This window comes from Lampris incognitus, chromosome 7, assembly GCF_029633865.1.
Source record: "Lampris incognitus isolate fLamInc1 chromosome 7, fLamInc1.hap2, whole genome shotgun sequence".
Taxonomy (NCBI): Eukaryota; Metazoa; Chordata; class Actinopteri; order Lampriformes; family Lampridae; genus Lampris; species Lampris incognitus.
The window spans coordinates 38,523,702-38,536,521 of record NC_079217.1 but is presented as its reverse complement, the minus strand read 5'-3'; the positions used below and the strand labels follow the sequence as shown (position 1 = coordinate 38,536,521).

General features: G+C 45.1%; 1 protein-coding gene across 4 annotated transcripts in view; it reads right to left on the bottom strand.

Moving 5' to 3' along the window:
- The window catches only part of pcsk7 (proprotein convertase subtilisin/kexin type 7), a 43,558-nt gene extending 33,135 nt beyond the window's left edge, over nt 1–10,423 (bottom strand). The window contains exons 1-2 of one of the 4 annotated variants that reach the window (XM_056282954.1): nt 10,231–10,423; nt 7,717–8,009 (exon numbers count right to left, since the gene is read on the bottom strand). In XM_056282954.1, the coding sequence (XP_056138929.1) occupies nt 7,717–7,950 (234 nt within the window). In that variant the 5' untranslated portion in view covers nt 7,951–8,009; nt 10,231–10,423. Of the gene's footprint in view, nt 1–7,716; nt 8,010–9,761; nt 9,963–9,988; nt 10,046–10,230 lie in introns of those variants that run through there. The other 3 variants (XM_056282953.1, XM_056282952.1, XM_056282955.1) reach the window with 3 other exon arrangements.
- Nucleotides 10,424–12,820: the final 2,397 nt, after the last annotated feature.

Sequence of the window (12,820 nt, the reverse complement as noted above, 5' to 3'; positions counted from 1 at the left end):
CGATGACCACATAGCGGCACTCCACCCTGGACCTCCTCCATGGGACAAAAAAGACAAGGACCCCACCTCAGAGCATGGCGGGGAGAGTGAAGAGGAGGCGCCTCCACCAGCAGTCACCTCTAAATGCACAGAAGTCTGTGGCAGAGGCCAAAGCCTCAGATCCTGTGCCAAAATCTGCCTGGTGAAGGTATACCCCAAAGCACACCCAGACAGAGCTACTAACGTCTACATCGTCCTGGATGACCAGAGCAATAGATCTCTGGCAAGATCTGAATTCTTCGACCTCTTCCAAATCAGAGGTTCAGACTCACCGTACACCCTGCGCACATGTGCAGGAGTCACCGAGACATCTGGAAGAAGAGCCACAGGGTTCTTGGCGGAGTCATTGGATGGAAAAATAAGTGTGGTGCTTCCAACACTTATCGAGTGCAACCATATGCCTGACGATCGGACAGAAATCCCGACCCCAGAAGCTGCACAGCACCACAGCCACCTGAAGTCCATCGCTCGCAGAATCCCTCGCCTGGACCCTGAAACCCAGATCCTGATACTTCTGGGATGCGACATCCTTCAGGTCCATAAAGTCAGGGAGCAACGCAATGGTCCTCCCAGCGCCCCCATGCCCAACGTCTAGACCTGGGTTGGGTGGTTTATAGGGGACGTGTGCCTGGGTTCAGCCCACAAGCCAGCAGCTGTGACTTCCTATCGCACCAGCGTGCTCGAAAACGGAAGGCCATCTCTCCTCACTCTGTGCCCCAACCGTCTCCAGGTCAAGGAAAGGTTCAGCTCCAAAGCACAGAACAGCGCCTCTCCTCCTTACAGCGTCAAACATGACACCCCAGTCCCTGATGACTGCAGCCTAGGCAGCACTATCTTCCAGAGTACTAAAGATGACGACAAAGTGGGGCTTTCCATTGAAGATCGTCTGTTCCTGGAGTTCATGGACAGAGAGATGGTGATGGACGACACCAACAGCTGGGTGGCGCCTCTCCCGTTCCGATCCCCTCATCGACGGCTCCCGAACAATCGAGACCAAGCTCTCAGCAGACTTACCTCTCTCCGCCGCACCCTGGAAAGAAAGCCTAAGACGAAAGCCGACTTCGTCACCTTCATGCAAAACATCTTTGATTACGACCAGGCTGAGTTGGCCCCACCACTACCGGAGGGAAGTGAGTGCTGGTACTTACCTATCTTCGGCGTCTACCACCCTCAAAAGCCAGACGAGATCAGGGTTGTCTTCGACTCCAGCCCTCAACATCACAGCATCTCCCTGAACGATGTGCTACTTACCGGCCCAGATCTGAACAACAGCTTGCTGGGAGTCTTGATGCGCTTCTGAAGAGAAACAGGGGCTGTCATAGCAGACATCGAGCAGATGTTTCACAGCTTCGTCGTTCGAGAAGACAACAGGGATTTCCTGCGTTTCCTGTGGTTCAACAACAACGACCCCAACCAAGAGGTTGTCAAGTATCGCATGAAAGTCCACGTATTCGGCAACTCACCATCCCCAGCTGTCGCCATCTATGGACTTCACCGAGCAGCAGAACATGGCTCCAGGGAACACGGAATGGATGCCAAGCACTTCGTGGAACACGACTTCTACGTCGACGACGGCCTCAAGTCGCTCCCGTCAGCCACAGAAGCCATCGACCTGTTGAAAAGGACACAGGAGATGCTTGCTGCCTCAAACCTGAGACTCCATAAGATAGCGTCAAACAGTTCTGATGTCCTGGAGGCCTTCCCTCCAGAAGACCATGCGAAGGGACTGCAAAACTTGGACTTCGACGACAACTCCACCCTCATCCAACGCAGCCTGGGACTCAGCTGGGAACTCAAGCACGACATCTTCACCTTCAGAACAACGGCCACAGAGAAGCCCTTCACCCGCAGAGGTGCTCTAGCCACGGTGAACAGCTTGTTTGACCCCCTCGGTCTCGTCGCTCCAGTCGTCATTCAGGGAAAGTTTCTGCTGCAAGAACTCACCTGCAATGCAGCTCTCGACTGGGACACCTCTACCAGATAAAAAGGAAGCAGAATGGAGGATGTGGAAAGATTCATTACAAGACCTGAAAGACATCAGGATACCAAGAGCCTACACTCCCACCACCCTATCTATCGCGCAAAGGAATGAGCTCCACGTCTTCTCTGACGCTTCAGTGAAGGCTATCGCCGCGGTAGCTTACGTCAAGGTGATCGACAGTGATGGAGAGTGTCATGTCGGTTTTGTCCTGGGAAAGGCGAAACTGGCGCCTCCGTCCGCTCATACTATCCCAAGACTGGAGCTTGGTGCCGCTGTGCTGGCAGTGGAAATGGCAGAGCTGGTGGAGAGGGAGTTGGACATCAGTGTAGACACGATGCGGTTCTACACAGACAGCAAAGTTGTCTTAGGGTACATATACAACCAGACCAGGCGGTTCTATTTGTACGTCTGCAACAGAGTGCAGCGAATCAGGAAGTTCACCAAACCAGAACAGTGGAGCTACGTCCACACAGCTCAAAACCCAGCGGATCATGCTACCCAATCGGTACCTGCCGCCGAGCTAACAAACACTACATCGCTCACAGGACCCCCTTTCCTGTCCCTGCCTGACGGAGTTCACACTCCTGAAGAGGAGCCTCACGAACTCGTCGACCCGGATTCTGACAGTGAGGTGCGTTCTCATGCCACGACTCTCTCCGTCCCTCCAGCTAACCTGGGATCTCATCACTTTGAGCGGTTCTCCTCATGGAAGTCTCTTGTGCGAGCTATCGCATCCCTAACCCGCATCTTGGAGCTCAAAAAAGCTGCTGTGGAAGACAACCTCAAAACCTGTACCGGTCCCACAAAGCCTTGCACGGCGGAACAGCTATCAATGTCAGAGACTCTCATCATCAGCTGTGTGCAAAGAGAGACCTACAGAGAAGAGTTCACCTGCTTGGCTGCTGGGAAAAGTATTCCCAAACACAGTCCTCTAAGGAAGCTGGACCCCTACGTGGATGAAGATGGTCTTCTGAGGATAGGGGGAAGGCTCAAGCATGCAGCAATCGACGTGCATGAGCACACGTGCCGTGCACATCGAACTCATCGAATCGATGGATACATCAAGTTCCATCAATGCCTTACGACGATTCTTTGCACTGAGAGGCCCTGCGAAGCAGATTCGTTTTGACTGTGGTACAAACTTTACAGGCGCCTGCAAGGAGTTGCATATGCTCCTCACAGATCCCGAAGAGCCCAGCGTCAGGAAGTACTTGGGTGAGGAAGGGTGTTCATGGATCTTTAACCCTCCTCATTCCTCCCATATGGGAGGAGCCTGGGAGCGTATGATTGGAGTCTCCAGACGTATTCTTGACTCCATGCTCAGGGAAACCAGCCAATCACGCCTTACTCATGAGGTGTTGTCTACCTTAATGGCAGAAGTTACGGCAATCATCAACGCCAGGCCCCTCGCACCAATCTCCTTGGACCCAGAATCTCCCTTCCTCCTGACCCCCGCTTTACTACTGACGCAAAAGGTGTGTACTCTCCCTCCCCCTCCGGGGACCTTCGACAGCAAGGATCTCCACCGCCAGCAGTGGAGGCAGGTGCAACATCTCGCCAACACCTTTTGGCACCGATGGAGGCGTGAGTACCTCCCCACACTCCAAAGTTGCAGCAAGTGGTAGGACATGCGTCCTAACGCCAAGGAGGGCGACCTAGTGTTGCTGAAGGACAATCAAGTGACGAGGAACGAGTGGCCCCTGGCTCTTGTTACAAAGACATTCCCTGGCCAGGATGGAAAGGTCAGGAAGATTGAGCTCAAGGTCACAAAATATGGATCTACAAAGACCTTCCTCAGGCCTGTCTCCGAGACAGTCCTACTCATGCCTGCTGAGGATATGGACTGAGTTAGTTTGTGTTGTCCGGACATGCTCCTCATGTTAGTTTAAGGTAGTGGTATAGTAATTATACCAGGCGGGGAGTGTGACGTTACTTCATTAGAATGTGAGAAGAGTACTTTTATTTTGAAGTTTATTTGCTCCCTCTAGCCTTCCTCACGTGACTTTAATTCAGGAAATAGTTTGCTGCCTTATAGTCATGGTAACAGTACAGTCCAGCTTTCCATGCGGAGTTTCATGTTTGCCCAGCTCCTGTGTTTATTGCTTCTATCTACATTTGTGCCTTGGACAGCATCGTCTGTAAGTTCAGTTGCGACATTATTTAAGTGATTGATGATGTCCGTCATAAGAACGTCGTTGTATTCATGTTAATATGAAAATAGCTATGTGTAACGTCAGCTTCTCCCATTTTCTGTTAGCTAGTTAGCCAGCCAGGCTTTCGGTTGCTAGTTAGCTGTGTCAGCTCCGTGGTAGAAATGTCACGTTATTCTGTCTGCCCGTATTCCGCCTATATTATAGCATACTGAGCTATGTTATACATACATTATTTACAATTAGTTCATAAGTCATTCATAAGTCATGTGTGATTTCGTAATTCCTAGGTTACGTACAGCTATTTACATGGTTATGTAGCCTACAATTATTATTTACATGCAGTCATGTGCAGTTATTTACATGTGTTATGTAGTTATGTCATAGACATGTGATAACATTTTATAATTTATGCAATGTTTATTGAAACATTCTTTCTCTGTATTGCCCCCCTATACAGTTTTAAAAAAAAGGTTGAATTCTCAAAGTTCTTCAGTAAAGTTCCTCAACTTGGACCGGGACTCTGTATTTCTTTGGGATTCTTCATGTTGGCTATCTGTCGGCCTGTTTATACATGGACACAAACACGTAGGACAGAATAGTGATTAAGATGCAGAAGGTGGGAAAGGGATACAAAACAATATTCAAGTGTTTGGATGTCCCACAGAAAACTGTTGGATCCATTGTCAGAAAGTGGAAGCTGTATCACACCACCTAGACGCTTTGTGGGACAGGCCGTCCCCCAAAGCTACAGTGGTGCTTGAAAGTTTGTTAACCCTTTAGAATGTTCTATATTTCTGTATAAATATGACCTAAAACATCGTCAGATTTTCACACAAGTCCTAAAAGTAGATAAAGAGAACCCAATTAAACAAATGAGACAAAATATACTTGGTAATTTATTTATTGAGGAAAATTATCCAATATTACATATCTGTGAGTGGCAAAAGTATATTAACCTCCAGGATTAGCAGTTAATTTAAAGGTGAAATTAGAGTCAGGTGTTTTAAATCAATGGGATGACAATCGTGTGAAATGGCGCCCTGTTTTATTTAAAGAACAGGGAGCTATCAAACTCTGATCTTCATAACACATCTTTGTGGAAGTGTATCATGGCAAGAACAAAGGAGAGTTCTGAGGACCTCAGAAAATGCGTTGTTGATGCTCATCAGGCTGGAAAAGGTGACAAAACCATCTCTCAAGAGTTTGGACTCCACCAATTCACAGTCAAACAGATTGTGTACAAATGGAGGAAATTCAATACCATTGTTACCCTCCCCAGGAGTGGTCGACCATCAAAGATCACTCCAAGAGCAAGGCGTGTAATAGCCGGCCAGGTCACAAAGGAACCCAGGGTAACTTCTAAGCAACTAAAGGCCTCTCTCACATTGGGTAACGTTAATGTTCATGACGCTGAAATGCAAGGAGAAAGCCACTGCTCTCCAAAAAGAACATTGCTGCCCATCTGCAGTTTGCTAAAGATCATGTGGACAAGCCAGAAAGCCATTGGAAAAATGTTTTGTGGACGGATGAGACCAACATAGAACTTTTTGGTTTAAATGAGTAGCGTTATGATTGGAGAAAGTAAAACACTGCATTCCAGCATAAGAACCTTATCCCATCTGTGAAACATGGTGGTGGTAGTATCATGGTTTGGGCCTGGTTTGCTGCATCTGGGCCAGGACGGCTTACCATCATTGATGGAACAATGAATTCTGAATTATACCAGCAAATTCTCAAGGAAAGTGTCAGGACATCTGTCCGTGAACTGAATCTCAAGAGAACATGGGTCATGCAGCAAGACAATGACCCTAAGCACACAAGTCGTTCTACCAAAGAATGGTTAAAGAAGAATAAAGTTAATGTTTTGGAATGGCCAAGTCAAAGTCCTGGCCTTAATCCAACTGAAATGTTGTGGAAGGACCTGAAGTGAGCAGTTCATGTGAGGAAACCCACCAACATCCCAGAGTTGACGCTGTTCTGTACGGAGGAATAGGCTGAAATTCCTCCAAGCCGATGTGAAGGACTGATCAAGTTACCAGAAACATTTAGTTGCAGTTATTGCTGCACGGGGGGTCACACCAGCTACTGAAAGCAAAGGTTCACATACTTTTGCCACTCATGCAATATTGGATCATTTTCCTCAATAAATAAATGACCAAGTATAATATTTTTGTCTCATTTGTTTAATTGGGTTCTCTTTATCTACTTTTAGGACTTGTGTGAAAATCTGATGATGGTTTAGGTCATATTTAAGCAGAAATATAGAAAATTCTAAAGGGTTCACAAACTTTCAAGCACAACTGTAAGTGTCTGAGCAAGACATGGGCTGGTGAGGAAAGCCACAGACGATCCTGCAATCACTTTGAAGTAGCTCCAGAGGTCAGTGGCTGAAATTGGAGTAAATGTGCATGAGTCAACCATATCATGGGCTCTCCATATATCTGGCCTGTTTGGGAGGGTGGCAAGAAAGAAGCTGTTGCTCAAAACTATGCATATAAAAGCATGCTTTGAGTTTGCTACCAAGCATGAGAGAGATCCAGTTAGGATATGGGTAAAGGTTTTGTGGTTAGATGAGATGAAAGTTGAGCTTTTTGGCCAGAACTCAAGCGTTATGTGTGGCACAAACCTAATACTGCTAATGCCCTAAAAAACACCCTCCCTATAGAAAAGAGTGGCCACTCTTCATTGCTTTTCATCTGCAGGCACTGGGAACCTTGTTCAAATTGAGGGAAGAATGGATGGAACTAAATACAGGGAAATATTGGAAGAAAACCTGTTGTAGTCTGCCATAAAACTGAAGCTTGGGAGAAGGTAACCTTCCAGCAGGACAATGATCCTAAGCACAATGCTAAAGCAACAATTGCATGGCTCAGCAACAAAAAGGTGAACATTTTGGAGTGGCCAGGCCAAAGTCCGGACATCAACCCCACTGAAAATCTGTGGCACAAACTGAAAATCACAGTCCAGAGGTGCCATCCCACCAACCTGCAAGACCTGTACAAATTCTGCCATGAAGAATGGGGAAAAATTACTCCAGAAGAATGTGCAAAGCTTGTACATACTTACATCAAGAGAATCATGGCTGTTATTGCAGCAAAAGGGTACTCTACAAAGTATTGATGTGTGGGGGTTGAATACTTATGCAAGAACTATATTTTAGTTTTTATTTACAAAAAGTCAGTGAAACATAACTTATTTTGGCTTTGGGAACATGCTGTTAGAGCTTAAGGGTTCACAAAAATAATATTGTTCAGGAACAGATGCGAGTATCTTTCATAATCCAGAAATTAGCGATGACTGTCAAGGGGATTAAATATTTTTGCAAGGCACTGTAGTCATAACTTTTCACTGAAAGATACATAACTATATATTCTAAACATGAAATAGCTTTTACTATGTAGCCAATGACAAGCCTAACAGGCACTGTTTGAATGTAATTAACTAGTGTATTTGGATGTCACCTAGCATGACACTTGCATTAAGATTATTAGTTTGTGAAACTCCCCCATCCATATAAGGCACAAAGTTAATTAAGTACTTCACCTTGTTGGCTCTCAGGTCCAGATCCACAGAGCTATGCTCCCCATCCTCTCCAACATTTGGGCCAGCGTGGAGCTGGACTGCCCAGGACTGGCCCGGGCCACAGGGGGATGGCAAGGGAGGGGAGGAGAACGAGAGAAAAGAGGGGGCAACAAAGGGGAGAAGGGTTAGAAGGAGTAGAGAGAAGGAGGACAGAGAAATTAGGAGAAGAAATGGGAGTAAATAGGTTGTTGCCATGGCAACAGAGGGTAATGCACAGGAGCACTTCAGCAGCACCTCCTCATCTGAACATCAACCTGGAAGAGGCAGAGGCAGAGAGGATTAAGAAGACAGTAGTGGTGAGGAAAGTATGACAACGAATAGTGGCTACTTATCATCTGTAAGCAGTATTCAGCAGTCAGTAGCTAAATTTCACAACATCAGGCCAACTCTCTTACAACTCAAGAGAGTTGTGGTTGAATCACATTGTTCATTAATACTCTTTTGGTATATCACAACTTTAGTCTATCCATACATTAGCCACAGACAATGTGAGGTGGCTTTCACAAACAGATGCTGCTCATTAGTCAGCAACCTAGCTAATTACATAACAGGAAAATTCAAACAGTGCTCTGCTTCAAAGAAAAACAAGCTACAAACAACACTAAGGAGCTGAATTCAGTGTTATAAGGAGGGTCTTTCCATTCAAATCATTCATGCAAGCTTTAAAGAGTAGAAGAACCTGTAGGCTACTGGGAAGAGTCACAAACCTCTACAAAATAGCTATGCTACGACCCCTGTAAAAACTTAAAAGATTGTAGATATTTTGCAGTGGGCTATTTCCTCAAAAAAATGCCTAAACATTAAAATGAGATTAAAAAAATATTAAAAATGGCCTATGGAAAGTTCAGTGTGTTACTAATATAATGCATACCAACCAAAGGCATGCATTCCCACCTGATAAGGTTATTTTCAATTGTGATGTCAGAGCTTTCTGAAGATGTTAAAGCTGAAATCCGAGATTTTTCTCTACTAATAAGTTATTTTAGCCATCTAGACCATTGAGTCAGGTTACATAATATTAACTGACATCTTAACCATGGTTGGAGAAATTCTCCATATGCTGCTGTTGACATTTTTAACTGGGTAGGATGAACACTGCTGGTGCACCAGCAAACATAATCCCACTCAAACAGGAAAAAGGGACTGAAACATGGTGGCGGTGTGGCGATGCTTCTGTTGGACAGGTAATCTACTAATTCTAGTTTTTCATATATTACATTGCCTGCTTTTAGCTTTGGTCTGACAATGCCATTGTTACAAGGGTGGGAACAGTTTATTGCTGAGCTGACGGTGCACGTGCAACAATGGCTGCTACACCTTGTTTGTAGTTTTCACTGCCAGGGGAAGGGCCAGACCAGGGAAATCACAGATTTCAGCTTTAACAATTGGCAATTTCGGTTTAGTGATAACATCTTAAAAAGTTGTATTTGGACTGACATTCCACAGCACAATACCCACCATTTGAAAAACAAATGTGATACCTGTAACACAAATTGCCCGAATCTTCCTAAATACAATAACGGTTATAAACAACTTTGAGTCAATTAACCACAGGTAAGTGGATATAGCCCTTGGGGTTGTAACGTTATTGTTATCATTTTTATTTTCAATTTGAGGACACATTAAAAAAAAAGAGTCTCAACAGGGATCAATGGAGTATCAAAAAACGTGTTAGGTCAATTCACTCACAAAAACTTCAAATTCAGCATCAAAAACAGACATCCAGAAGGGGTGAAATCTAAGAATTAAACAAACACTGACTTTAATAAACTGAACCCAGCTACTAACTACTACAACCTGCTGACCTGTCTTAACTAGCCAGAGTCAGCTCTACATTTTGCTGATTGTACAGGTTTGATTTAAAGTACCTGCCAGATGGTAGATTGGTTGGCAAGCTAACGGTGTTTGTTATTCAATGCGATAAGACAATCTAAGTTATGTTGGCCAAGGTTGATAATTAAAATGAGCTAAAAGTGTTAGACATTATGGAAACGAGTTAACACTACCTGGTAACAGCTTGCCATGGATGAGTCACACGGCTATCTTGGTTGCTTTGTTAAATTAATGTAGTTACCTGACAGGCACTGACGACCGAATGACTGTCACCGCTGTCTTCAAAGCAGAAGTGAACACAGCACAGCGATTGACTCCTACATTATTCCATAATGACTCACACACATCACCCTTCAGCTGCAATCTTATTTCTGTTTACGTGCGAAAATATCGAGCTAACCGTAACTCGTTGTTTCATTTCCGCAAAGTACAAGAAACGCAAACAACGCCTTTTCTTCTTCTTCTTCGTCCCTTTTTCTTCGTCCTGTTTTATGGCGGTTGGCAAACCGTGAAAAAGGTTGATAATTAAAATGAGCTAAAAGTGTTAGACATTATGGAAACGAGTTAACGCTACCTGGTAACAGCTTGCCATGGATGAGTCACACGGCTATCTTGGTTGCTTTGTTAAATTAATGTAGTTACCTGACAGGCACTGACGACCGAATGACTGTCACTGCTGTCTTCAAAGCAGAAGTGAACACAGCACAGCGATTGACTCCTACATTATTCCATAATGACTCACATACATCACCCTTCAGCTGCAATCTTATTTCTGTTTACGTGCGAAAATATCGAGCTAACCGTAACTCGTTGTTTCATTTCCGCAAAGTACAAGAAACGCAAACAACGCCTTCTTCTTCTTCTTCTTCTTCTTCTTCTTCTTCTTCTTCTTCTTCTTCTCTTTTTCTTCGTCCTGTTTTATGGCGGTTGGCACACCGTGAAAATTGCATTACCGCCACCCTCTGGAATATAAGAACTTCACAGTTTACATTACACACCCACAGTAATCCCGTTCACGACATTGCCCTTTCTATAACCAGACCCAGTTGTCTGAGTTGATGTAAATCCTCCACGTAGCGTAACATCTAGATTTTCCCCAGATATGTCCACAACGTTCAAGTATCTCCCGGCAGCGTCCAGCACAGTATTGATTCTTTCCGACTTCCCCTCTATTTCAGCAGCACAATTTATGACTATGGCAATGAATGCCAAAACCTTTTCTTGTCCATGCACATATTTCTCTCCATTCTCTTGGCAGTGTCGGTGTACGACAATCCCATTTCTGCTCTCATTATTCACTTTCTCTTCCTTGGTTCTTTTTGGACACTGTGCTGACCCCGTATCATGATTTCCTTTGCAGTGCATGCACTTTGCTTGCGCTTTATCAACTTAAAAATCCTCCACATTGCAGTTGTCCTCCCCACATCTTCTTACTCCATTATATACTGCAGCAACATGCCCATATTCTTGACAACAAAAACCTCTGAAAGGAGCTCTCTCGTATGGCCTCACCCTGTAACATACCCACAGTCGTACAAAATGTCCCTTCAAAAGTCAAACACAGAGACTTACTGTCCCCCTTCTTAGAATCTAGCCATTCTTTTTGCCTCATACAAACCTGAGGAGGAATCAGTTAATACCTCAAGGGACTTTTATTTTGAAAGCTACCGGAATAGACAGAAGAGAGGTCTTCCGATTTGTATTGAATAAAGACGTTCGCATTACCCTCGATAGGAGACTGTTGGAATCATTTACGCATAACACGACATGGTGTCAGATTGTCAGTAAGGAGTGAACTTTGTGACAGCTAGGGAGAGCTTTAAGTTAGTTAGTCGTAGGTAATATCTGCGAACGGCGAGATGTCCCAAGACAACAACGGTGCAGCGGCACAGCTTCCCCAGCTAGCAGCTAACCCTGCTAACGCACCTCCTAGCACAACATTCACAATTCAGCCTCCAGAAGCGTTCGACTTTTCAAACCCCAAGACTGGGAAAGATGGATAAGGAGGTTTGAAAGATTTAGACTGGCCAGCAACCTGCATCTTAGTTCACAAGCCAGGTGCCAAGTTTTAACCGATGCAGAAAGACAACAGTACAGCGCGGTAAGAGACACTTTTGAGAAATACCTCGTGGCCAGAAAAAAAACGTAATATATGAGAGAGCAAGATTCAATCAAAGAGCGCAGCTAGCTAATGAGACTGTAGACTCTTTTATCTCTGCATTGTATGCCCTAGCAGAAAACTAGCTATGGCGCACTTAACGACGAGTTAATCAGAGACCGCCTTGTAGTAGGACAGAAAGATGCCAGTCTTGCTGAGAGAATGCAGTTGGACAGAGATTTGACGCTAGAGAAAGCAGTCAACATGGCAAGGCAGTCGGAAGTGATACAGAGACAGCAAACGAGCCTCAGAGAGGAAACTAAAACCGAAATTGATGCAGTGACAACAAAGAATAGAAAACAAAAGCTGCCCACACCAAAAACAGGGTCAAAAGGAAAAGCACCATCTGGTCGCCAGGCATGTTACAGATGTGGAAAATCCCCAGGCCATGGAAAATGGCAGTGCCCAGCCAGAGAAGTGAGATGCCATACATATGGAAAGAAAGGGCACAACAGTAAATTGTGCAAATCTGGCAAGGCAGTGCATGCTGTAGAAACTAGTGAGAACTGTGGCACATCCTTGTTCCTAAGCTCCGTAGATGCAGACGCATGCACAGACCCATGGTATGCAGAGCTGACTATCAGAAACCATAAAGTCAGGTTTAAAATAGATACGGGAGCTGACGTCGCCGTCATTCCAGCTCAGACATACTACACTATAGCAGAGACAGACACCCATTTGACTAAAACAGACAGACCACTAGTCAGCCCAGGAGGTAAGCCACTTCCTGTTTTAGGCAGGTACACTGAGTCACTAGGCAAAAGTGAGCTAATGATCCAGGAGGATGTGTATGACATAAAACACTTACAAATGGCCTTGTTAAACAGACCAGCTAACGTGAAGCTTAACCTCATGTCCAGGCTAGACAGTGTAGACAAAGCTGAGATGGAAGAGTCATATACAAAACTGTGCCAGGGCTTAGGAATGATGCAGTAGCCATACACTATTAAGCTCAAGCCTGGCACCATTCCTTTATCCCTGGCAACTCCGAGATGTGTCCCAATGCCTTTACTGGAGAAAGTGAAGGGGGAGCTTGAAAGAATGGAGTCGATGGGAATTATCTCCAGACTCGAA